The sequence below is a fragment of the Papio anubis genome, chromosome 9, assembly GCF_008728515.1.
Source record: "Papio anubis isolate 15944 chromosome 9, Panubis1.0, whole genome shotgun sequence".
NCBI classification, from domain to species: Eukaryota; Metazoa; Chordata; class Mammalia; order Primates; family Cercopithecidae; genus Papio; species Papio anubis.
The window spans coordinates 9,307,226-9,334,554 of NC_044984.1; the positions used below are offsets into that span (position 1 = coordinate 9,307,226).

General features: G+C 39.3%; 1 protein-coding gene, 1 long non-coding RNA gene and 1 pseudogene across 2 annotated transcripts; 1 reads left to right on the plus strand and 2 right to left on the minus strand.

Annotated features, from left to right (window-relative positions):
* Positions 1 to 355: 355 nt before the first annotated feature.
* LOC116268830 (early activation antigen CD69-like) lies at positions 356 to 16,796 on the minus strand. The gene is made up of 3 exons (XM_031650261.1): positions 16,618 to 16,796; positions 16,409 to 16,517; positions 356 to 3,294 (listed from the first exon to the last, which is right to left on the minus strand). Exons 1-3 carry the CDS (start codon positions 16,668 to 16,670, stop codon positions 3,100 to 3,102), a joined length of 357 nt encoding a protein of 118 aa, XP_031506121.1. The 5' UTR covers positions 16,671 to 16,796; the 3' UTR covers positions 356 to 3,099.
* LOC110740645 lies at positions 7,534 to 9,723 on the plus strand. The gene is made up of 2 exons (XR_002515534.2): positions 7,534 to 7,758; positions 9,480 to 9,723. It is a non-coding gene; the product is annotated as an uncharacterized LOC110740645 (long non-coding RNA).
* Positions 16,797 to 21,850: 5,054 nt separating the features above from the next.
* LOC116268829 lies at positions 21,851 to 23,571 on the minus strand (annotated as a pseudogene).
* Between the last annotated feature and the right edge of the window lie 3,758 nt (positions 23,572 to 27,329).

Here is a 27,329-nt window from a genome sequence, read left to right on the forward strand (position 1 = left end):
GCTAGGAAACAAAACCAAAGTAGCCTTTGGATTTTGCTTATAATCAAGGTTTTTGAACCTGCCAGAAAGTGACAATTTTTACTCATTCCCTGTGAAGCTGGGAACTCATGAAGCAAGGCATTTTACGCACTTTTTTTTTTTTTTTCTGAGACACAGTCTTACTCTGTCACCCAGGCTGGAGTGCAGTGGTGTGATTTCTACTCACTGCAACCCCCACTTCCTGGGTTCAAGCGATTCTTGTGCCTCAGCCTCTCGAGTAGCTGGGACTACCGGTGTGTGCCACAATGCCTGGGTAATTTTTGTGTTTTTAGTAGAGATGAGGTTTCACCATTTTGACCAGGCTGATCTCAAACTCCTAGCCTCAAGTGATCCACCCACCTCAGCCTGCCAACATGCTGGGATTACAGGTGTAAACCACCACCCCTGGCCTCTATGCATATTCTTAAATATGACATTTCAAGCCAAACCTTAGCAATATAACCAATATTCCCCATTGGATCCTGCTTATAAAGACAGAGTGGATTTTTACTGAACTTGCATAACTAAAGATAAAAATATTCACAAATAGTTTCTGAATTTTGGAGGAATCAAGTAGAGAGAAAAAGTAAATGCTTCCATATTTGTTCACAAAGGATTCTTTATCAAATTATTGCAAATGATTGATAGCTTGTGACAGAAAATTTCCTTCGCTCTGGAAAATAAAACATTGAAGTCATAAAAACATCCTTATGACTTAATTTTATGTAATTAATTTTGTTTTGCTTGACCTTAATTAGCAATTTTGGACTATAGCTGATTGCGAATGCTTCCAAAGAAGAAATTAAAATAATAACTGTGAATGACAAAAACCCAGAACAGCCATAGGTAAAGATCTGATTAAAGTTATCAATTAACAAGGAAATTTAAGTATTTCTGTGGCATACAATCATCCAACACAAAAAATTGCAATTATTACAGGTATCTCAGCATGTCAGTATTTTAGGAATCTCATAAAATTTCACATTTCTATAAATGATGAACTTACACAAACATAGCTTAAAGAAAGGTAAAACACCATTTCTTATCATTTCTTATTTGACAATGCTTCCAGTAGTATTTACCAAAGAAGCCTAATCATTTAATATCTCTACAAGAAAGATATGCCTTTTGAGGGGGCATATCTAGGGGGCCCACCTGGAAAAATCCCAGTCAATTTTAGGCCAAAAGGCTTAATTTAGAATTTGGATTCTAGAGAAACCTGCCAAGGATGTCAAAAAGCTTAAAATACTTCCTTCAACAGATCATAAGTCACTGCCAAGAATACTACTCATTTAATCAGAGTGACAACCTAAAGACCTCAGAAAGTTACATGGATGTAAAAACCTTAACCCTTTTAAAGCTCAGTTTCCCTAAGCAGTCAAAGTTTAATAAAGACACCATGAAGCACTGGGAATTATCTTGGTAAAACACAGAATCTTTGTTTTCTAGGCCAGTTGCCTTGATCAGGGGAATATTCCTACTTGCAGGAATCAAGTAGAGAGAAAAAGTAAATGCTTCCATATTTGTTCACAAAGGATTATTTATCAAATTATTGCATTTATCAAATTATATGTTGTTACTTGTTTAGTAACAACATAGGAAGTCCTGGTAACAAAACAATTTTGACACATTAAGAAAAAACAACAATACAGAATCAAGTTATGCTGAAGTAAAATGTTGCCTTTCTAGACCTTTAAGATAAACCCCAAACCAGGACTAGACAGTTCTCAGGAAGGAATGTGGCAGAAATAGGAATTAGTCAGTAATTCAGAGAATGGCTGTTAAGGAAACATTGCAGAATTAAAAATCAAAGCCTCTTGTAATCTTACTAAGAACAATTCAATATTTTAAGTGACTCATATTGTTTTAATGTAGGAGACCAAAATTTAAATTTTGTATCAGTGCATCTTAACATCAAAGTTCCATTTTTTCCAACTTTTATTTTAGATTTAGGGGATACATGTACAGGTCTGTTCCTTGCAGTTTTTCTAGGGGCATGGTGGAAGCTGCTGATGAATCTACCATTCTGGAGTCTGGAGGATGGTGGCCCTCTTCTCAACGCTCTACTAGGTAGGATCCCAGTGGGGACATAACTGGCAACTGCAGACATAACTGTTTGGCTTGCTACAAATCCATTTTCTGTCTATAAAGATTCTGACTCCATTGTCATTCAGGAAGGCAGATTCTCCACCTCCTCTGATAGCAAGCCTAAATCCAAACACAAAAATATTACATATTTATAAGTGAGACACCTGCATTTGTTCCTAGCCTATCATCTTCTGTACCCCCTCCATATTTTAATGTGGATAAGAGAAAAGCAAAAATCTGTCATTAATATTGCTTCATAGTAATATAAACCATTTCTGTATTTAGTGTCCTTTATGTCCTCAAGGTCCTTGCTTGAAAATCACAAGCTTATCATTTATCCACACCAAGCCCAGCTATGTTGATAGGTATTTAACTGATGCTTGTTGCTGCACCCAAATGAACTGCTGCCATTGGTGGTCTTCCATCAAGATGATTTCCAGTCTCCTCCCAAATTGTTTTATAAATGTGTGAAAATTAAAAACAAAAACAAAAACAAAAACAAAACACTAGTAAATTCCTGAAAGGACTTAGCGTTGATTAATGGATATGACTGGGTTCCCACATTTTATCTGCTGTAATGTAATGATTATATTCAAAATACCCCTTTGAAATGTTCACAGTCCAAGGAACTGTTACTAGTTTCCTTCTGGTGATAAGATTTTAGGAGAGACAGATTCCCATGAGTTCCCTGGATGCTTTCCTATTGTAAATGGATGCAACAGCTGGAAGAGTGGGCTTAACAGCCTTGTGGATATCAGCTCCTCAGTGGCTTCCTATGATTGTAGAACCTTTGTTGTACATCAGCTGTAAGCAGGGATTTCAGCAGTTTTAAATCAGTGGATGAAAGCGTAAAATTGTGTCAAATGTCACTGTCATGTTAAAGATTTCAACTGAAATCACAGTTAGGTAAAGCTTTCCCAAAGACACAGCTAATAAATGGAAGAGCATAAAAAGAGTTTAGACTTCTTACCTCATATTGCAGTAAGTTTTCCATCATACTACATTTCTTATCTCATAAACACAACTCACACACATAACCATACATAAACACAGCAGAAAGATGAGAAGTCTCAAAACATGCGTGTTATTATATTCTGTGTTGTCCATCCATCTCCAAATGTGATGGGATGATTCTCTTCTAAGGCCAATCCAATGGTTGGAAGGGGCTTTGTATCTTTTCAGGAAATTCTATAATAAAACAGAAAGTAACACTGTGCATCCCTTTCTTTCATATTACTCTGCAGTCTCTCTTCTCTATCCCTTCTCTTTTTGACTCGCAGCATGGTGTAATTAAGCAGCATAAACTCGGAGTGAGACTAATTCCCAATTCTCAGTTTAAGTCATTTAATGTCTCTGATCCTAAATTACTTTATTTAAAGTGAGCATATATCCCAGTTTCATTGGGAAATTCCCAGTTTATGCTTGTCATTCCACCAATGTATTAATGATCACTTTTAATACCCTATATATCTTAATCTAGATGACAAATTATATAATTACCTTACATCTTAATAGAATGAGAACAATACATCTCATCTTAGAGGTTCACTGTGAGAATTACATGAGGAAATACATCTAAAATGTCTCACAGGGTTCCAGGCAGAGAACACATCCTCAACAAATGTTAGACATGAAAACACATCTCATGCCCCTGGAATGGGATTCTTCCTAGTATATTAGCTTTAACCCTATGTAGCCGACCTGCCTCAGGGAGCTAAGTATTTGACAGAAAACATGATCCAAAAATATGTCTTACCAGTTCCTCCACAGTTGCAAACTGAGCAAGGCTGGCTTCTAATGAGACACAGAATGTTTGATTCAATGTCCAATTTCTTATGTCTTCAGAAAAATAAAAACATTTACTCCTAAATCTAACCCAGCTTTTTGGCCAAGCAGTGTATTTAGGTGACTCTACCACTCACTTTTCCTTTCTTGCTAAAAGTGAGACAATCACAATGAAACATAATAAATAAATGTTCTCACCCCTTTTACCTATTTTTCTGCTTACTTTCCTGAGGTCAGTTTTGAGGTGTACATATCTGATTGCTGTTTTCCTAACTCATCACAAAGTGCCTTATCCTAAGCACAGCAATCATCAGTCCAGTGGTTTCCAGCTGGGTATCTGCACTCTTGACTTTCTGAAATTTACACTGACCCTAACGGTTTCAAGGAAATCAATTTCTGTAGCATCGACTTCCATAGTACTGTACTTTCACAGGTCATACAGATGATTTTTCCATATTCTCCCTCATATTAGCCCTTCTTCCTCTTGACAAAGCAATGCTGAGGACCTATTACCTCTGTATACACGAGATGATTTTTTTATGTATACAGTTCTCTGTACTTTCGTGCATTCTCAATCTGCTTCAGTAGAAGATACCAGCTCTTAAGGCCAGATGATTTGCCTGAAAACATTTCAAGTAGAGATCTTACTTTATTTTTAATAAAAATGACAATTCTGAGAGGAACTTGTCAGGAAATAGTTTCGTAAGTGGAATTCCTGTACCTATAGCCTTTCTCATATCAATGGATGGCAAATGCATTCTTGCCAAGGCTCAAAAGAAAACACAGGCTTACCTTAGGCATTTCTCTTTCTAAGACTTTTTATCCAATTTGATATAAAATACTGTTGGCTCAGCTTTCAAAATATCCAAAATCTGACTACCCTCCCCTACCTAGTCTCAATATAGCAATCAAATGATTATTCTACAATGAAAGTCACATCATGACATTCCTCTCATACAACTCCCCTCATCTAGTCTCCCTATTGCACTGAAGGTAAAAGCCAAAGTCTTTAACTGATTCTCAAGGTTCCTCTGTTCCTGATGCCCCATGGTACCACTCTTCTTCTCCATCTTCACTCTGCTTTACCTACAGCAGCCTCCTTGCTCTTCCTCAAATAAGCCAGGAAGAGTCCTCCTTCAGGCTTTTGGTCTACTTGTTCTCCGTCTGGAATAGGTTCCTCCACCTCTTTCAAAAGGTTGCTGTAATGTCATCTTCCCAAGAAAGCTTGGTTTTGTCAGTCTATTGCAACCCATTGTACCTCCACCCTTATTTATTTTTACTTGTGTTTTTCTGCTGGAATATAAGTTCTGAAGAGTAGGAATTCTTTTGTGTGTGTTTTGTTTGTTGATGTAATTCAAGCATTTCACACAGTGACAGGCACATAATGGAGCTTAATAAATATTTATTGACAACAAAAACATATGAAGAATATTGTACAGTTTGGAGAACAAGTAACTTATCTGACAAAACAATAGAAAGTACAATCACACTTGTAGTGAGGACTGCAATGATGAACAAGCTACAGTAAACCTTGGCAGGAGTTACTGCAGACATAAGTGCTAGACATTTTCTTTGCAGAGTTTTATCTGTAAAATACAAATATCAGAATCTCAATCTCAGGAATATCCTAGGGAGAAAAATTTCATCATAGAATCAACACTAAGATCAGATGTACTTCAGTTCTCCTACTGCCAACTCCTTTCACAAAAGGGCTTGGTTCATAAATTAGGATAATGGCCCAAAGAGGGCTAGAGCTAAAAACTGAATTCCCCCCATGCCCAGGGAATCTTCCAGTTATTGGAAAAAGAGTAGAAATTGTGATGAAAAAGAAACATACACAATCCAGATTTAGCCCCATAGTAAGGCAGCTGGTTAGAAGCAACAGGGGAAGCAGAAAATAAATCAATGTAATTCACCATATTGACAGAATGAGACAAGGGACAACATACGAGCATCTGAATAAATGCTGCAAGAGGATGTGAAAAACTTAATATTCATCCACGATAGTAAGACTCAACAAATCAGAAATTGAAGAACCTTCTTCAACCTGATAAAGGGCATCTACAGAAAAACTACAGCTAGCACCAAACTTAAGGATGAAAGAATAAATGCTTTCCCCCAGTGACATGGAACAAGGCAAGGATGTCTGATCTCTCTCACCAATTCAATTTAACATTTTATTGGATGTCCCATTAGGGGCAAAAAGGCAAGAAAAAAGAAATAAATGTCATGCAGATTGGAAAGAAATAAAGGCATTGCTATTCGCAGACAACATAGTTGTCTGCATGTAAAATTCTAAGGAATCTACCAAATGGCTATGAGAATAAATGAATTTGGCAAGGCTACAGGATTAGCTATGTTCATATATAAAAAACACTTATATTTCCATATATTCATAATTATGAAGTGGAAATTTAAATATAAAAACTGCCATTTATAATAACACAAAAGATATCAAATAAATCTATCAAAATATGTTTAGGATCAGTATGATGGAAGCTGGAAACCAAAGTGACAAAGAAATCAAAGACTTGAATCAACAGAGAGATATAAGATATTCATAGACTGGAATATGCAATATTGCTGGATGTCAATTATACCCAAACAGGTTTAGAGATTCAGTGCAATCCTGATAAACATTGCAGTATGAATTTTTTGTAGAAATAAGCCAGGTAATTTTAAAATTATAAGAAAAATCAAAGAACTAGAACAGCTGAACAAATTTGAAGGAAAAAAAAAATGGCCAAATTTGGAAATCAGGGAGCCTGCTTTCATAATTTACAAAGTAACAGAAACAAAGACAGTATGATATTGATAAAAGAACAAACATATAAATCAATGGAACAGAAAAAAATTTCAGAAACAAATCTAAACATGTATGGTCAATTGACATTTGACAGAAGTGGAAAGTAATCAGGCAGGTAAGGGGTAATATTTTCTGAACTCATAGTGCTGGAACAATTGAGTGTCTTAATGCAAAATAGTGAAACTCAACTCACATCTAATACCTTATAAGAAAATGAGCTCAGAATAAATCTTAGATTCATATATGAAGCCTCAAACACTAAAACTATTAGAAGGAAAGAGGAAAATAAAATTTTTGTGAGCTTGAATTAGGCAAAAATTTCTTAGATACAACACCAAAAGCATTATCAATATTTTAAAACTTGATAAATTGAACTTTAACATAATTAAAACTCTCTGCTAGAAAAAAAAAAAAAAAACCCTGAAAAGGGAATAAAAAGACAAGCAAAGGCAGAAAAACAGCTTTCTAAAAAGCAACTTGTATCTAGAATATATTAAGAACTCAAAACTCAACAATAAGAAAATGAAAACTAGATTAAAAAGTGGGTCAACGATTTGGAGATATACTTGATTAAAGAGGATATATGAATAGCAAATAAGTGCATAAAAACATGCTTGAAATAACCAGTCATTTGAGAGATACAAATTAAAACCATAATGAGTGACTACTACATGGTTATTAGAGTGGCAAAGAAAACAAAAGAAAAAAGGAACAACCAACTGCTGGTGAGGAAGGGATGTGATATGGTTTGGATCTGTGTCCCCACCCAAATCTTATGTTGAATTGTAATCTCCAGTGTTGCAGGTGGGGTGTGGTGGGAGGTGATTGGGTCATAGGGGCAGATTTCCCCCTTGGTACTGTGTCGCGATGAGTGAGTCCTCATGAGATCTGGTTGTTGAAAACTGTGTGGTGCCCTCCCTCACTTCCTCTCTTCCTCCTGCTCAGACCAAGCGAAGTATGGACTCCCCCTTTGCCTTCTGCCATGAAGTGTAAGTTTCCTGAGGCATCCCCAGAAGCTGAGCAGATGCCAGAATCATGCTTCCTGGCCAGCCTGTGGAATGGTGAGCCAATTAAACCTCCTTTCTTACAAATTACTCAGTCTCAGGCACTTTCTTTATAGCAGTGCGAGAATGGACAGGATGCAACTGGAATTTTCATGCAGCATCACTGGAAATGCAAAATATTATGGGCATTTTGGAAAACGGTTAAGCAGTTGGTTATGGTAAATGTAAATTCCCCACATGCCCTAGCCATCCTATCCCTAGGTATTTAGACAAGGGAAGTGAAAACTTGTGTTTACTCAAAAACCCGAAAGGAATATTTTACACCAGTTTTATTCATTATCACAAAAAACTAGCAACAGCTCCAATATGCTTCAGCTGCTGAAGAGGTGAACCACTATTCCTCATCCCTAATAAAAGAAAAAACTTGATCATACATTCACAATTGTCAATTTCTTACTGTGTGTTAGCTGGCCAAACTTTTGTCCGGTTTTTCTCCTCCTCACAAGCCCTACATGTGTTTGCCTGCAAGTTTGCCTAAAGGCCCCAAAGCACAGACTTGCAAAAAACATCCTGCCTTAACCTGCCCACATTGCACCATTTCCTGTTGAAACGCCTACACTTTGCCCCTTACTCTCTCCTACACCACTAAGTTTTTTGTTGTTGTTGCTGTTTTTTGGTTTTTTGGGGGGGTTTTTTTGGTTTCGCTTTGTTTTGTTTGAGACAGAGTCTCTGTAGCCCATGCTGGAGTGCAGGGACATGATCTCGGTTCACTGCAAGCTTCCACCTCCCGGGTTCACGCCATTCTCCTGCCTCAGCCTCCCGAGTACCTGGGACCACAGATGCCCACCACCATGCCTGGCTAATTTTTTGTATTTTGTTTAGTAGAGATGGGGTTTCACCATGTTAGCCAGGATGGTCTCAATCTCCTGACCTCGTGATCCACCCACCTCGGCCTCCCAAATTGCTGGGATTACAGGCGTGAGCCACTGCGCCAGCCCACTAACATATTTTTGAAATCAGTGTTATTCCTATTGCAACAGTCCTTTTGAATAAAGTTTCTCCCTATCTTGTTTTTCTTTGACAAATGATACGTACTATAATACAGATGACTTGAAAATGTATTATTGTTAAGTGAATGAAGTCAGATTCTACAGTTGCCAGCTGCAGGATTTCATTGATGTGACATTCTGGAAAAGCAAAAGTGTAAGAACAGAAAAGAGATCAGTGGTTGCCAAGGGCTAGGGGCAGAGGAAGAGATATTCTACAAAGGGACATGAGGGAATTTGGAGTGGGCGGGTATGGTTCTATATCTTGACTTTTATGGCAGTTACATGAATATATATGTTTACCGTAGAAATCTACACCAAAAGAGTGAATTTTACTGAATATACATTGTAATACTTTAAAAGTCCCTGCCAACTTTCGTTCATTTAATATACATCTACAAGAATAACAGGGAGCTTCAGCTTCAGTTCTAGACAGTGGAAAAGATGGGTAAGATTGGATGATCTTAAGCAGTAAATATTGTTTGGATTTTGGCTCATATAAAAATATCAGCCTTTATTCTTTCTGGTTCTACACTAATGCAAAATTGTCTTACAGGTTCAGAATACTAAGACTTCCATAATTCTTTTTCGTTGTTACTAGGGTAATGTGTAACTCAACCCTTAAAATTTCCCCCAAATCTCCCATTTGCCTCTCTTAATCATCTTCTAAATGTCCCTGCTTTCTCTTCTTCTTTTTTATATCTCTGGTTCCTCCTGCTAATACTGAGACAGCCAGGCATGAAGGGGTCCCTGGAGAAACTCCAACTAGCCTGCCCACTGAGGTGGAGCCTTGGGAAGTTCACAAGGTTCGCAGCAGGAAGAAGCCTGAGTCTGGCCCCTCTTTTTTATGTGTGGAACCTGGGATCCAAACGGCCAGGTGGGAAGCACTCCAGCGGAAGGACTCTGGCCTTGCCAAAGTAACTGTTTCCCCCCTTTTTTCCATTTTTCAACCAATAAAACTCTGCTTCATACACTCTTTAAAGTATCTGTGAGCCTGAATTTTCATGGCTGTGGGACAAAGAATCCCATTTTTAGCTGAAATAAGGAAAGGTCCTACAGCAATATTCCCACATGCATCTTGTTCCATTTCCCTCTCTTGCTCACTTACTTCTCTTCTACCTTTCTAATAGTGTGTCCTGACTCCTGCAGATTCATATCACTCTTAAAGTACACACTGAACACAATACTCTTCAAACTTCTAGTTGGAAAAACAACATTAGGAATTATCTCTCAGAAGAACAAAGAAATAAAGCATTATTGGATGGCCGAATAGGAATAGCTCCAGCCTCCAGCTCTCAGTGTGAGCGACACAGAAGATGGGTGATTTCTGCATTTTCAACTGAGGTGCAGACTGACACCTCACACCTCACACGGCTGGGTACACCTCTGAGATGAAGCTTTCAGAGCAAGAATCACACAGCAACACTTGCTGATCAGCAATATTCTGTCTTCTGCAGCCTCTGCTGCTGATACCCAGGCAAACAGGGGCTGGAGTGGACCTCAAGCAAACTCCAACAGACCTGCAGCTGTGGGTCCTGACTGTTAGAAGGAAAACTAACAAACAGAAAGGACACCCACACCAAAACCCTATCAGTATGTCACCATCATCAAAGACCAAAGGCAGATAAAACCACAAAGATGGGGGAAAAAAACAGTGCAGAAAAGCTGGAAATTCAAAAAATCAGAGTGCATCTCCCCCTCCAAAGGAATGCAGCTCATCGCCAGCAACAGAACAAAGCTGGACGGATAATGACTTTGATGAGCTGAGAGAAGAAAGCTTCAGTTGATCAAACTTCTCAGAGCTAAAGGAGGAACTACGTACCCAGTGCAAAGAAACTAAAAACCTTGAAAAAAGAATGGAAGAATGGATAACTAGAATAACCAATGCAGAGAAGTCCATAAACGAACTAATAGAGATGAAAACCATGACACGAATACTATGTAACAAATGCAAAAGTTTCAGTAACTGACTCGATCAACTGGAAGAAAGAGTATCAGTGATTGAAGATCAAATGAATGAAATGCAGCAAGAAGAGAAGTTTAGAGAAAAAAGAGTAAAAAGAAATGAACAAAGCCTCCAAGAAATAAGGGATTATGTGAAAAGACAAAATCTATGTCTGATTGGTGTGCCTGAAAGTAATGGGGAGAATGGAACCAAGTTGGAAAACACTCTGCAGAATATTATCCAGGAGAACTTCCCCAACCTAGCAAGGCAGACCAACATTTAAATTCAGGAAATACAGAGAATGCCACAAAGATACTCCTTGAGAAGAGCAACTCCAAGACACATAATTGTCAGATTCACCAAAGTTGAAATGAAGGAAAAAAATGTTAAGGGTAGCCAGAAAGAAAGGTCAGGTTACCCACAAAGGGAAGCCCATCAGACTAACAGCAAATCTCTCGGCAGAAACTCTACAAGCCAGAAGAGAGTGGGGGCCAATATTCAACATTCTTAAAGAAAAGAATTTTCAACCCAGAATTTCATATCCAGCCAAACTAAGTTTCATAAGTGAAGGAGAAATAAAATTCTTTACAGACAAGCAAATGCTTAGAGATTTTGTCACCACCAGGCCTGCCCTACAAGAGATCCTGAAGGAAGCACTAAACATGGAAAGGAACAAACGGTACCAGTCATTGCAAAAACATGCCAAAATGTAAAGACCATCGATGCTAAGAAGAATCTGCATCAACTAACGAGCAAAATAACCAGCTAATATCATAATGATAGGATCAAGTTCACACATAATAATATTAACCTTAAATGTAAATGGACTAAATGGTCCCATTAAAAGACACAGATTGGCAAATTGGATAAAGAGTGAAGACACATCAGTTTGCTGTATTCAGGAGACCCACCTCACATGTAGAGACACACATAGGCTCAAAATAAAGGGATGGAGGAAGATCTACCAAGCAAATGGAGAACAAAAAAAAAAGCAGGGGTGGCAACCCTAGTCTCTGATAAAACAGACTTTAAACCATCAAAGATCAAAAGAGACAAAGAAGGCCATTACATAATGGTAAACGGATCAATTCAACAGGAAGAGCTAACTATCTTAAATATATATGCACCCAATACAGGAGCACCCAGATTCATAAAGCAAGTCCTTAGAGACTTACAAAGAGACTTAGACTTTCATACAATAATAATGTGAGACTTTAACACCCCACTGTCAACATTAGACAAATCGAGACAGAAAGTTAATAAGGATATCCAGGAACTCTGCACCAAGTGGACCTAATAGACATCTACAGAACTCTCCACCCCAAATCAACAGAATATACATTCTTCTCAGCATCACATCACACTTATTCCAAAACTGACCACACAGTTGGAAGTAAAGCACTCCTCAGCAAATGTAAAAGAACAGAAATTATAGCAAACTGTCTCTCAGACCACAGTGCAATCAAACTAGAAATCAGGACTAAGAAACTCAATCAAAACTGCTCAACTACATGGAAACTGAACAACCTGCTCCTGAATGACTACTGGGTACATCACGAAATGAAGGTAGAAATAAAGATGTTCTTTGAAACCGATGAGAACAAAGATACAACATACCAGAATCTCTGGGACACATTTAAAGCGGTGTGTAGAGGGAACTTTATAGCATTAAATGCCCACAAGAGAAAGTAGGAAAGATCTAAAATTGACACCCTAACATCACAGTTAAAAGAACTAGAGAAGCAAGAGCAAACACATTCAAAAGCTAACAGAAGGCAAGAAACAACTAAGATCAGAGCAGAACTGAAAGAGATAGAGACACAAAAAACCCTCCAAAAAAATCAATGAATCCAGGAGCTGGTATTTTTTGAAAAGATCAACAAAATTGATAGACTGCTAGCAAGACTAATAAAGAAGAAAAGAAAGAAGAATCAAATAGACGCAATAAAAATGATAAAGGGGATATCATCACCAACCCCACAGAAATACAAACAACCATCAGAGAATACCATAAATACCTCTACACAAATAAACTAGAAAACCTAGAAGAAATAGATAAATTCCTGGACACATATACTCTCCCAAGACTAAACCAGGAAGAAGTTGAATCCCTGAATAGACCAATAGCAGGCTCTGAAATTGAGGCAATAATTAATAGCCTACCAATCAAAAAAAGTCCAGGACCAGACACATTCACAGTTGAATTCTACCAGAGGTACAAGGAGGAGCTGGTACCATTCCTTCTGAAACTACTCCTATCAATAGAAAAGGAGGGAATCCTCCCTAACTCATTTTATGAAGCCAACATCATCCTGATACCAAAGCCTGGCAGAGACACAACAGAAAAAGAGAATTTCAGACCAATATCCCTGATGAACATCAACGCAAAAATCCTCAATAAAATACTGGCAAATGGAATCCAGCAGCACATCAAAAAGCTTATCCACCATGATCAGGTGGGCTTCATCCCTGGGATGCAAGGCTGCTTCAACATATGCAAATCAATAAACGTAATCCAGCATATAAACAGAACCAAAGACAAAAACCACATGATTATCTCAATAGATGCAGAAAAGGCCTTTCACAAAATTCAACAGCCCTTCATGCTAAAAACTTTCAATAAATTCGGTACTGATGGAATGTATCTCAAAATAATGAGAGCTATTTATGACAAACCAACAGTCAATATCATACTGAAAGGGCAAAACCTGGAAACATTCCTTTTGAAAACTGGTAAAAGACAGGGATGCCCTCTCTCACCACTCCTATTCAACATAGTGTTGGAAGTTCTGGCCAGGGCAATCAGGCAAGAGAAAGAAATAAAGGGTATTCAATTAGGAAAAGAAGAAGTCAAATTGTCCCTGTTTGCAGATGACATGATTATATATTTAGAAAACCCCATCATCTCAGCTCAAAATCTCCTTAAGCTGATAAGAAACTTCAGCAAAGTCTCAGGATACAAAATCAATGTGCAAAAATCACAAGCATTCCTATACACCAATAACAGACAAACAGAGAGCCAAATCATGAATGAACTCCCAATTGCTTCAAAGAGTATCAGATACCTAGGAATCCAACTTACAAGGGATGTGAAGGACCTATTCAAGGAGAAATGTAAACCACTGCTCAACGAAATAAAAAGGGATGGAAACAAATGGAACAACACATCATGCTCATGGATAGGAAGAATCAATATCATGAAAATGGCCATACTGTCCAAGGTAATTTATAGATTCAATGCCATCCCCATTAAGCTACCAATGACTTTCTTCACAGAATTGGAAAAAACTGCTTTAAAGTTCATATGGAACCAAAAAAGAGCCTGTATTGCCAAGACAATCCAAAGCCAAAAGAACAAAGCTGGAGGCATCACACTACCTGACTTCAAACTATACTAAAAGGCTACAGTAACCAAAACAGCATGGTACTGGTACCAAAACAGAGATATAGACCAATGGAACAGAACGGAGCCCTCAGAAATAATACCACACATATACAGCCATCTGATCTTTGACAAACCTGACAAAAAGAAGAAATGGGGGAAAGGATTACCTATTTAATAGATGGTGCTGGGAAAATTGGGTAGCCATAAGTAGAAAGCTGAAACTGGATCCTTTCCTTACTTCTTATATGAGAATTAACTCAAGATGGATTAGAGACTTAAATGTTAGACCTAAAACCATAAAAACCCTAGAAGAAAACCTAGGTAATACCATTCAGGACATAGGCATGGGCAAGGATTTCATGTCTAAAACACCAAAAGCAATGGCAACAAAAGTCAAAATTGACAAATGGGATCTGATTAAACTAAAGAGCTTCTGCACAGCAGAAGAAACTACCACCAGAGTGAACAGGCAATCTACAGAATGGGAGAAAATTTTTGCAAACTACTCATCCAACAAAGGGCTAATATCCAGAGCCTACAAAGAACTCAAACAAATTTACAAAAACAATAACAACAACAACAAAAGAAACAAAAACAACCCCATCAAAAAGTGGGCAAAGGATATGAACGGACACTTCTCAAAATAAGACATTTACACAGCCAACAGATACATGAAAAAATGCTCATCATCACTGGCCATCAGAGAAATGCAAATCAAAACCACAATGAGATACCATCTCACACCAGTTAGAATGGTGATCATTAAAAAGTCAGGAAACAATAGGTGCTGGAGAAGATGTGGAGAAATAGGAACGCTTTTACACTGTTGGTGGGACTGTAAACTAGTTTAACCATTGTGGAAGACAGTGTGGCGATTCCTTAAGCATCTAGCACTAGAAATACCATTTGACCCTGTGATCCCATTACTCGGTATATACCCAAAGGATTATAAATCATGCTGCTATGAAGACACATGCACACGTATGTTTATTGTGGCACTATTCACAATAGCAAAGACTTGGAAGCAACCCAAATGTCCATCAGTGACAGACTGGATTAAGAAAATGTGGCACATATATACCATGGAATACTATGCAGCCATAAAAAAGGATGAGTTCATGTCCTTTGTAGGGACATGAATGAAGCTGGAAACCATCATTCTCAGCAAACTATCGCAAGAACAGAAAACCAAATACCTCATGTTCTCACTCATAGGTGGGAATTGAACAATGAGATCACTTGGACACAGGAAGGGGAACATCACACACTGGGGCCTATTGTGGGGAAGGGGAGGGGGACGGATAGCATTAGGAGATATACCTAATGTAAATGACAAGTTAATGGGTGCAGCACACCAACATGGCACATGTATACCTATGTAACAAACCTGCATGTTGTGCACATGTACCCTAGAACTTAAAGTATAAAAAAAAAGAAAGAAAGAAAGCATTACTACTGGTCAAATTTTACTCAGTTTCAGGATCTGTAAAACTTAACCACAGGATGCATTTTAAAAAACAAGTTTCACAACTGTACCAGGTAATAAATATTTAGTTTCAGTTTTGTAAACATTCTTTAGAATATAACATTTGGCTTAGTTAGTAAGAATGTAACATTTGGGCTTAGTTCATAAGAATCGTAACTTAGCAAGAATGTAACTTAGCCAAAAGGTACATTTGTAACATCTAAAGAATGTTGGAATGCACTGCTCCGGGAGACAGATTTGAAAAGCCCGATTTGAGTAATAACAAAACTCCCGTCCGGCACAGTGGGCTCTGCGTTAATTTCTCTTTCTCCACTGTAATCCCCCTGTCTTCATAAATCGGCTCTATCTAGCAAGCAAAGGGAACCCATTGGACGGTTACAACAGTACCAGGAATGCTAAGAGCTAGGAGCAACATGTTACAAAAACAGTGGCGCCCCTCCTTAAAAAACAAGTTTCCCCAAGAAAGGTGGGAGGAAAATAGGGGTTCAGGACAGTTGCAAATAGATGCCTATCTTCCAAATAAAATGTCAAGTCTTCTTGAGGTCACAGCATCCACAAGTTTCCAACCTAGCCTGGAAAAACAAGTCGGATCAGAGACAGGTTGGGGGAGGGCCTGTGGGTGGCCCTGAAGCAGGCCACTAGGACGCCCTGTTTCCCTCTCTCCGCCTTTCCAAAAGTCCTTAAGCCACAGACAGCCGTGGCCCGTCCAGGGGGCACTCCCCTCTCAGGTCCCCCAAAGTTCTGCAAACTCTGACGACAAAGGCAAGTCAGAGTCCTGTGACGTGTGGGGAGGCATCGGACAGATTTTTCTTTTCATGGCCTGGTCAGAGCGTATGCTCACCCAACTGAGAAGGCCCCGGAGGGGTCACACTGGGTAAATCGAGGCGAAGCCGCCTTCTTCCGCTTTTTTCCGAGCTCCAGGAGAAGGCTCCTCCTTCACTCCAGGGCGGGGCTCTGCAGAAAAGGCGGGGAAGCACCGAGGTAGGAGTACTGGGGCTGCGGGATTCGCACCTACATAGGCTTCTAGGCTCTCTCGCGCCCACACTGCACCCACCTACGGAGCCCCTTTCCGGTCCAACGGGCTCCAAACCTCAAGTTTCCGCACATCCTCCAGAGAAGCAGCCCCGCGTGGGCGGGAAGCGAGGCTGCGCCCAGCACCTGCCCCACTTCCTCCGCGCCCGCGGGAGATTTGCTTGGGGCTGGATCCCCCGCCTTCAGTTTCACCGCAGCCGCCCGCTCTTGTGGCGCTTGTGACCCGAGCAGGAAGCCCAGAGACAAACCAGAAAGACAGGAAGGGGTTTCCTGGACTTTCTTTCCACCTCTGGCAGGGACGCGACCCTCCTTCAGCTAGGAGCGCCTGTCCGGGTCTGGTGTACCCCTTACCCTGTCTTGAGGATCCCCTTGTCCCCGGAATTAGGGGGAACCCAATGGAGGCCTGGACCCAGGGCCTATTCCCATCGTGGGCCACAGGGGCTTTTTAGGCAGTGAAACTACCCTAAAAATTATTTGGGTAGACAGGGTAAGGCAAATCCCCGGTAGAAAACTTTCCTTTTAACAAAAAGCAGCTCAAAAGTAGCTCCCTTTCTAACCTCATGCAGTTCAAAGAAATCACTTTTCTTCTAATAACAAGAGACCTGAAAGAGCAGACAGTAAAACACAGAAAAGACAGCTGGGACACAGAAGGACTGAGGTGGACAGCGGGGAGTCTCCTGGGAAATCACCAAGCTTCACACTTATACCACAGGCCCCAGTAAAACAGTGGGCCTTAATAAGCACATTCCTTTCTGTTTAGGCGCACCAAGATGCCTAGGGCTGCAAGAAGATGTATGGGAATCGACACAAACTTTTCCTACCACATAAGCAGGACAAAGAAACAGACTGAGAGTTGGCCTATGTGCTCACGGAATGGGATAAGAGATGATAAAAAATTCTGCTCTGTACAGAGAACACACCTGTTCTCAACTAAACCCTGGGGCCCTAGGAAGATAAGACAAGACATCCCCTCCTCACAAGCCCCCTCCTCACCAGCTTCCCTCCCCGCCCGCCTCACGAGCCCATTTATAAAATCTCTGACATTTTTACTACAACTTGGCAATCTGCTTACGATCCCTTTCTGTAACAGAGACCTGTTCTTTCCTTTTGCCTGTTAAACTCCTGCTCCAAACTCACTCTGTCTGTGTGTGTCCGAGACCTTGATCTCCTTGAGCCATGAGACTAAGGTCTTGGTATTTACCCCAGATAACGAGGCTGTTTCAGATATATCTCATACGTTTGTCAAACCCACAGAATGTACAACAGAAAGAAGGAACCCTAAACGATGGACTTACTTATAATTATCAATATTTGTTCATCAAGACAAATGGCACAACACTAATGGGCGATGTTACTAATAAGGGAAATTGTGCAGGAGGAAGAAGTGATAAATGAGAATTCTACACTTGCCACTCAATTTTTCCACAACCCTAAAACTATTCTAAAATGACATGTATTAATTATTTTTAAAAAGCAGATGACTTTTTGTCAGTGTTATGATTGTTTTTAGCTGTAACATAGAAACCTATAATCATCCTTCAATTTAACTTATAATTTGTTGAGAGATATATATGTGTGTGTGTGTGTGTGTGTATTCTGCACCACAGGATACATTAAAATTAGAATTTTCTTACATGATAATGAAACAGCCTCAATCACATTTCAGAAGTAGTGCCTTAATAAGTCCTTCCACCTTTTTAACTCTCTCAGAGGAAGTATGGAAAAGGAGATATGATGTTAATATCTAAGTTTGTTGCTGTGTAACAAATATTTTGCTATGTATGCATACAGATAATAAAAATAATACTATATAGCTATAACTATCCTAATGTAACCCTTATAAAGAAAAGTGTCTGTGAAAAATGAGTGAGTTTGAGTGCATCGTGGTGGTTTAAATTTTTTTTTCTTTATTTTTTCAAACTCTAAAAGACAGGCATCAAAGGATCTGATTGCAGGGCCTTAAATTTGACTAGGTTTCTCATATGTATCATCACAGTAAATGAAATGTAAGCTCATGTCTATTATATATGAAAAAAAGTTAATACGTAAGCACAAGACTGTTAATTTCTGGAATTGCATTCAGAATTCCCCTGTCCTCAGAAGAAAGGAAATGTTCTACCTCGCACATTATTGTCCTTTGTATATAAAGAACAATAAATAAAGGTTATGTAAATAAGTACACAGCCAGAATTCTTTTAGGACACACACATAGAATGTAAGTTATTTGGCTTTTGAATACAATGATTACTTGCAAAAGTTTGTTGCAGTTAGAAATGCTTACTCATATCTTTCCTCCTTATTATTACCTAGTTAAATAAACAAATGGCAAACATTTGTGTGAAGAGTCATATATTATGTGAAGTGCTAGATGGTGACATGTTAATAAAAGGACCTACCAGTAAAAAATGTAGTTTTTAAAATTGAAATGAGAAAACCTTTATTGGATTTTCTAGATCTGCCTATAGGAACATCCCCAGTTCCTCTGCTAACATCATCGTCATGTAGCAGGACGAGCCGCAGACAAAACCTCTCAGATACCGAGTTGTAGAAGGAAGGGCTTTATTCAGCTGGGAGCATCCGCAAGCTACTGCCTTAAAATCCGAGCTCACCAAGTGCACAATTTCTGTCCCTTTTGAGGGCTCACAACACTAAAGATTTCACATGAAAACGTCGTGATTGATTTCAGCAAGCAGGAGGTATGTGACAGGGGCTGCATGCACCGGTAGTCAGAGGGAAACAGAACAGGGCAGGGAGTTTCACTATGTTCTTTTATACAATGCCTGGAATCTATGAATAATATTGGTTTCTAAGTTATGAGTTGATTTTTAACTACTGGGTTTAGGCCAGGCAGGCCCAGGCCTGGTTTTGGGCCTGGCACCTGGCTGCTTGTCTTTGGTTTTACTTTCTTGTTTTTTTCTTAAAACAGGTACTGAGTATAAAACAATATGAGAGGGTCTCTCTCTCCTCAATCATAGCAGTTACAATACACCTATCTCTTATTTTACCTTAGAGTGGTATTACTCAAAGTGTGTATCGTGGATCAGTGGCAGTTCATGAACTATGTGTTACGAGTCAATAGTGAGGTAAACACAGACTTTATTAGTCTGTTTTCATGCTGCTGATAAAGACATACCCAAGACTGGGCAATTTACCGAAATAGAGTTTAATTGAGGACTTACAGTTCTATGTGGCTGGGAAGCCTCTGAGAATCACATGGCTTGAGAGAGGCAAGAGGGAGGAGCAAAGTCCACGTCTTACATGGATGGCAGCAGCAGAGAGAGCGTGCAGGAAAATTTCCCCTTATATTAAACATCAAACCTCATGAGACTTACTATCACAAGAATAGCACAGGAAAGACCTGCCCCCAAGTCACGTCTTACATGGATGGCAGCAAGCAGAGAGAGCTTGTGCAGGAAAATTTCCCCTTATAGTAAACATCAAACCTCATGAGACTTACTATCACAAGAATAGCACAGGAAAGACCTGCCCCCATGATGCAATTACCTCTCACTGGGTCCCTCCCACAGCATGTGAGAATTCAAGATGAGATGTGGGTGGGGATACAGCCAAACCATACCACAGACTTTGAGAGTAAGCATTTAAACACTCATATAGCAACTTGACATTTCCTTAATAACCAAGTTGGGGAATCCACCTTGTTGGACAGGAAATAGACAAGTGTGGTACCATCAGACTCAGTGGTGGGTCACTTGTGACATGAGTGTGTATGAGTCATGAGAAATTGTACAGCATTTAAAAATTTGTTATCTTAATGTTATTTTGTCAACTACAGTTCAACTGTGCATAAACATCTGAAATTCCCATATTACCTGCTTGTAAAATAATAACGAATAATTATGAAATTTGCAGGATAACTTGTTGGAAATAGTTATTGATGATTTGTGAAAATAGAATTTGAAAACAAGGCATCATTTGCATTATTTTGGGTAAGATTTAGAAACAAATAACCTCAACTTGCAGGAATTATCTTAAAATTTCTTTCTCTGTTCTCTTGAATATAGATCTTTGAAATCAGTTCTAGTTTTAATGGTAAATAGAAATACCTGAGGTACTCTTTCTCTTCAGTGAATAGAATATTGTCATAAATGCAACCTCATAAGCTCATTTGTCACATTACAACTTTACATATTAATATAAATAAAATTCATTCACAGTGTGGGTGTAGGCATTTAATATAGGAAATCCAATTTCATACTTAAACTTGGGATTAGTTACAATTTTATTTTTTCTTCTTTTTCCTTTTGTTTCTTAATTGATAAATAGTAACTACATATTCATAAAGTATGTAGTGATATTTTGATACATATGATGTACAATAATTCTATTAGGGTAATTAGCATATCTATCATCTCAAACATTTATCATTTCTTTATGTTGGAAACATTTAATATCCTCTTCCTAGCTTTTTGAAACTATATTACATATTATTTTTAACCGTAGTAATCATACAGTGGTATGGAATGCTAGGAGGTATTCCACCTATCTCCTGCACGATGGAGAAACAGAAAATGTCTTTTTGGTTTTTTTTTTCCCATCACATCATCAGGCTGAAAATTTTCTAAACTTTATCCTCTGTTTCCCTTTCAAAACTGAATATTTTAACAGCACGCAAGTCACCTCTTGACTGCTTCAATGCTTAGAAGTTTCTTCTGCCAGACACCCTTAATCATCTCCCTCAAGTTCGAAGTTCCACAAATCTCTAGGCTGCAATAAGCCTACATGGTTTCCAGGGGGTGAAGCCTGAACCCAGCTGGCAGCACACAAAGCCTAGAATATCCTCTTTCCTGGTACCACCTCGTGCCACTGGACTCAGGGGGTGAGACGAGTGAGTGCACAACCACATTCAACAGAGGAGGTACAACTGGGCAGAGACAACATCACAACCAGAGAAGACTACACACTCATTCAAGAGGATGCTGAGATAAAGTACAGTTACCTACTCTCCATTATTCTTTGCTGAGAAAGGCGAGAGTATGACATCAGCAGAAAATTATGTTTATTCTTAAAAAAATCCCAATAGGATGGGGTTGATGGTCATTCAAGCAGTAGAACGAGATAAAAATCTGCATTAGTTAAAAATCTTTGTAAATAAGGAAAAGAACAGCAATGGCAAGGGAGAAAAGAGAGCATTCTTATTTAAACTGCATTATTTTCCTTGCTGTAGTGGCAGCAGACTCATTGGTTTTCATAAAACGTAATTTCCGCAGTGCAGTCTATTGACAAGGCTACTCCATGATGGGAGGACAGACATGAGGCCAAGTGTTCATGACAGAACTAGGTCTTCTCTCAAAGCCTCTAATGTGGCTATTTCTCATGAGGAACCTGACACTGTATGACAATTCAGTTAAAGCTTCTGAAATATTGCAGTGGCATAAATGACAGGTTTTTTGGTGTGATGACTTCTTGTACATGTAAACTCTTTGAGAAAAGTTGGAGATAAAAGGACAGCGGGGAGTTTGGTTTAGAGCCACAATGTTCCAGATGCCAGCCACGGATCCCTTTGCCCTGTGTCACTACATGTTCTTTTCTGATAAACACTCAATCGCTGAGTGTTACACACTGTGGTTTAAGGAAATGATCCACTCACCACCATCCAACCTCTCTCATCCTCTGTGTGAAGCTCCCAATAGCAGAGGCTGAAGATAGAAAGGCTATCTCTGTTTCCTTGCACCAGGTACATTACTTGGTTATCTGGTGAATGGTATGAGCAAGGTAGCCCACATTGCCAGAGGTGACCCCTGCCACAGAGATGCGGCCGTCCTTTGTCATATAGATGGAGAACTCTTTGGTCAGCTGCTCCACCTGTTCAGGCTTTAGCCCTGTGAAACAAAACATGCCAATTTGGGCAGTGATGTGTGGCCAGTTGTGGGTGAAACTCTCCTTCTTGAGGTTGGAGACCAGGTGAGTCCGCATGCTAATGATGTAGTCGGCCATGCGTTTCACTTCTTGCAACCATTGTTTTCACAAATCAGGGGTGTTAAGAATGGTAGAAGCAATCTGGGCTCATTGTGGGGACGGTTGGAATACATGGGACGGATCAAGATCTTCAACTGTGACTCTACCCTTTTGGTTTCACCTCATCTTCACATACCACAGTGAAGGCTCCTACACACTCACCATATAAGCCCATGTTCTTGGCATATGATCAGCAGAGACAAACATTAATGCCCTGTTTGATGAAGTGGCACACAGTCCAGGCATCCTCATCACCATCACCACTGGTAAAGCCTTGGTAGGCCATGTCAAAGAACGCAAAGAGATTCCTCTTCTTTACCAATGTTGGCATTTCCTTCCACTGTTCCGGATGTGGGTCCACTCCTGTGGAATTGTGGGTGCAGGCATGCAGAAGAAGAACAGTTTGCTCTGGTATTTTTGAGAGGTCCTTCACAGCACCTGTGAAGTCAAAACCGCAAGTCTTGGGGTCATAAAACTAATAACCTTGTAGCTGCATGCCAGTGTCCCTGAAGACCGGTGTGTGATTTCCCCAGCTTGGTTTGGGCAGAAAGACCTCTCAGATGACCTTAAAAAATCTTTGCAGAAAACTGGCTCCAATCCTTAAGGCTCCAGTTCCAGTGACAAACCGGCCACTTTTCAAGACTTCGCTGTTCTCACGAGGGCTAGTTCAGCAGATGCCTTGCAAAATTCAGCCAGGCCCCCAATGGGCAGGTATTCCCTGTCCAAACTTTTTGTGATAATCTGGGCCTTTGCCTTGCGGACGCTAGGCAGCACATAAGGCTTTCCGTTATTATCCCGGTAGGCATCAACTCCCAGATTCATCTTTTTGCTATTGCTGTCCCTCTTAAAGGCTTCAGTGACTCCCAGAAAGATATCTGGAGGTCCCATTTCTACATGGGTCCGTCAGGAACTGTCTCTGGCTGAGGCCGCGGCAGCGAGGCCCAGGTGGAAGGTGGCGGGCGATCCCGGAGAGGACGTGGAAGGAGTGCAGCAGGGCCATGGTGGACAGTAGGAGGGCAGTGGGCAGCTGCAGGACTGAGCAGAGGGTTCTCTGTAGAGTTTTAATTGTGAGAGATGATTTGTGAGGTTGATCTTAAGCTGTAGCCAATCTGGTCTGCTTTGCATGTCTTTCTGTATGGTCCATAGCAAATTTGCTGAGGACCTCCATCTTGTTTAACATCCTGGGGAGCAAGGCCTGTAACCACTTGGCAAGGTTTTTGTGTAGCCTCTGTGTAGCTTGGATTCAATCCTGGCTTAGGGAATGAGTCTTGTCTGGTTTCATATCTGCGTGACCTTTTGCTATCTGTTGATTCCATTTCTCTCCACGAACTGCCTTGGATTTTCCTTTCTCTGAGCATTTAGCAGAGTTTGAAAGTCAGAAATACTGCCACTTGGTGTGGCTAAATTCAGATAATAAGGGAGTTAAGAGGATTTTCTTAAGGAGTGCTCAGCTTAATTAAAAGTGGATATCCGAGTTAGGGTCATATTTAAAAGGCCTTTAGGTTTCCCTTTTCTTGGACCTTTTTTTGCTGGAAAAAGGTTTTTCTTGGTCAACTGAATTATTTTTTCTGCATTTCGCTTTGCCACTTTTAATGTGTGCATGAGAGGGGCGAGACCTCTGTTTTTCTCATGGACCCCATAAATTAAAAACACCCAGAGGCCAATAAGCCAGTTAGGAGATTGGCAAATGAAAGATCTTATGGGGATTGGATTATCTTTTACCTGTCTGTGTAATTATATATGTGTTGTGCGTGTGATGTTCATACCAAAAAAAGAGCTCTAATTAATTTCGTCTAAAGGAAGACAAGCACTTGGATCAAATATTTTATAAAAGAGAAGATAAAAAGCTGTGGTACCTTTCAGTTCATGTAACTTTGATCTTGGAGAAATAAAAAAATGCCTTAACGATTATTGGTAAAAAGCAGATGTCATCAGAATGTAAATAGGTGGACCACATTATGCAGGTCAGATACTAGATTGGCTAAATATTTTAAGGTCATAAACTGGTTTTTTGGTTTTTGAGAACTTTTCAATTTGCTGACTTCACAATTGGTAAGGCCTGGGGACATATGGAACTAAACACGCCCTTAATTATGCTTGAAGGAGTCAAACCTTGGCTGCACCTAGCACATAATCAAAACAACTTACCAGGTTTTACGTTAAAGTTAAAAATTGCTAAAAGTTACCATTATGGCATGCAATTGAGACTATTGGAAATAGATTTACATGCAAGGTGTGTAAGAACAGTGAAATGTGTTTTAATAAAAGTTTATAAGAAATCATAAAAATGTAAATTCCTGCCAAGGGTTGAAGATTTGTTTTAAATCAGATAAGATAAAGCTAAAAGTTCAAACAACTGGTGGAAGGATTGTAAAAGTTAATCTTGCAAAAAATTATCTGTGTGAACATATTGAATAACTTCAAAAATTATTATATAATTTTTCTGTAAATTGAGTATTGAAATAAAAGCACAGCAAGGTATCCTTAAGGCACTAATCTGCCCTTCAGCAAAATTTGTATAAAAGGGTTATACAAGGTTTTTTCTTTTAAAAAAATTCTTAGTCATTATTTCAGCAAAATAAGTAGCTTATGGTAATCCAGAATTCTATTTCATAACAGCAAGTATTTTAAGCCTCTAATATATTTAACAGGCTCTCTAAAATCAAACTTCAGTTTCAAAATTGTCTTTCCTGATACCTGGCTTTTCAGATACTTCAGAGGGCCCCTGAAGTGCTCAGAAAAGAAAGGTAAACAGGATTATGTGACATGTTTAGGTACATGGGATTGCCAGAATGGTAGTCAATCTTCTTTAGGTCATATTTTGGTGAATAATACTAGTATACGTTCAAAAATTGTATGGAATTTTTAAAAGTCTAATGTCTAAAGTATATGCTATCAATCATAATTAAGGTTATGTTAAGTTATTGTAAACCACAGAGATAACCAAACTTTGTCAACTGTGTTTCTAACTGTAACTACCCTGGACATATTGTTATTCACAGACAATTGTTGTCTTGTTTTAATCTTTTTCATAAGATGGTTTATAATAAGCTATAGAACTTTTACAAGTGCTCTCAGATACAGGTTTCTGACACCTTTGGGAATTGTGACATTGGAATAAAGGAAAAATATACAGAACTCATGAAGAGCTAAAATGTTCATGAATATCAAGCAAAATAAGAGTTAACTGAGTGAACTCAAAAAAATGAAGCAACCTTTTACACTTTTGCTTGGATATTTCTGATCCTTGTTTTGTTTTTTAGAGTCAAGAAAACATATTTTGAACTATTCATAGCCTTTAACAATTGAGTAGGGTATATGCCTGTGAGCAAAATTTGGAACATGTTTGCTTCTCTCTGCCTGGTTCCTGTAGAATCTGGAAACTATCTGTGAGTATTCTTAACTTATGGCAATATACTTGTTTGCATCAGTGAAATAAAAATCCATTTTCTTTTGCAACAGGATGCAATTGAAAAAACTGGCTGTTTTACCAAGGCTTTGATTGGATGGGTATGCTTCTCTTTAAGGAGTCAAGCTCAACTTGCAGAGCCAATGAAAGTCCATTGGGGAAGGCCAGATGCGATGGCTCACGCCTGTAATCCCAGCACTCTGGGAGGCCAAGGTAGGTAGATCACCTGAGGTCAGGAGTTCGAGACCAGCCTGACAAACATGGAGAAACCCCCATCTCCACTAAAAATACAAAATTTGCCATACATGGTGGTGCATGCCTGTAATCCCAGCTACTCAGGAGGCTGAGGCAGGAGAATCGCTTGAAGTCGGGAGGCAGCGGTTGCGGTGAACCAAGATTGCACCATTGCACTCCAGCCTGGGCAACAAGAGCAAGAGTCTGTCTCAAGGAAAAAAAAAAAAAAAAAGGCCCTTGGGGAAACTGATTTCATATAGCCTTGTCTATGAAGTTCCTGTACAAGGTTCATAATCTATGATCAGTAAAGAATGTCACTTTCTAACAGGCGCTGGAGCTCCAAGTTTGTCTTGGAACCTTAAGGCAAGAGATTACCCAACTCACAGGTATTTGAAGATACAAATCCATGTCTGGGTTTGGCTTTAAAATATTTTATTTGAGATTACTTGTGGAACAGCATTCCATCAAAGCCAATCTAAAAGGCCTATGTAGAAATGATTATTTTTGCTGCACTTCATGCAAATAATCAGGCCAAGTATAAGACTAAATTCTATTTTGCAAACAACTCAGTCCTATCGTGATTTGTGTTTTTAACAAAAACAAGGACTGGAGAGAGAGAAATTATGTTTCAAAATTTATCATAAATTTATCTTAAAATTCTAAACTCATTAGTTGTTTTTCAGTTTTTGCCTACATTTTCAGACTAACCCTGCTTGTTCCTGTGAACTAACCAGTGATCTCTGTGTGCAGCTCAGAAAGAACAAATGGGATGCGTCACGTAGAAATCTGGATCAGTATTCTAGTTCTGAGCAATTATCCTGCAAATCCTGCCAGGTGATGGGAATAAATAGGTTGCCCATCAACCAGGGGGGTTTTTTTGTAGTTATTTTTTGAGGGGGCAGTGGGGGAGTAAGACCAAGGGAGCTAATCAAAGCCAAGCACCATGCACCCAAATCTTAGGAAGCATAACTATAGCCACCAGTTTTCTAGGCATGTCACTAGACATCCCTTTCTCTCCCTTGTTGGAAGAAGACCCAATTCCACAGCTTCACCTTAGCATTTGGTTTATGATAAGGAACCCATGCAACCCACTCCAAGACACATTTTTGTCCCAA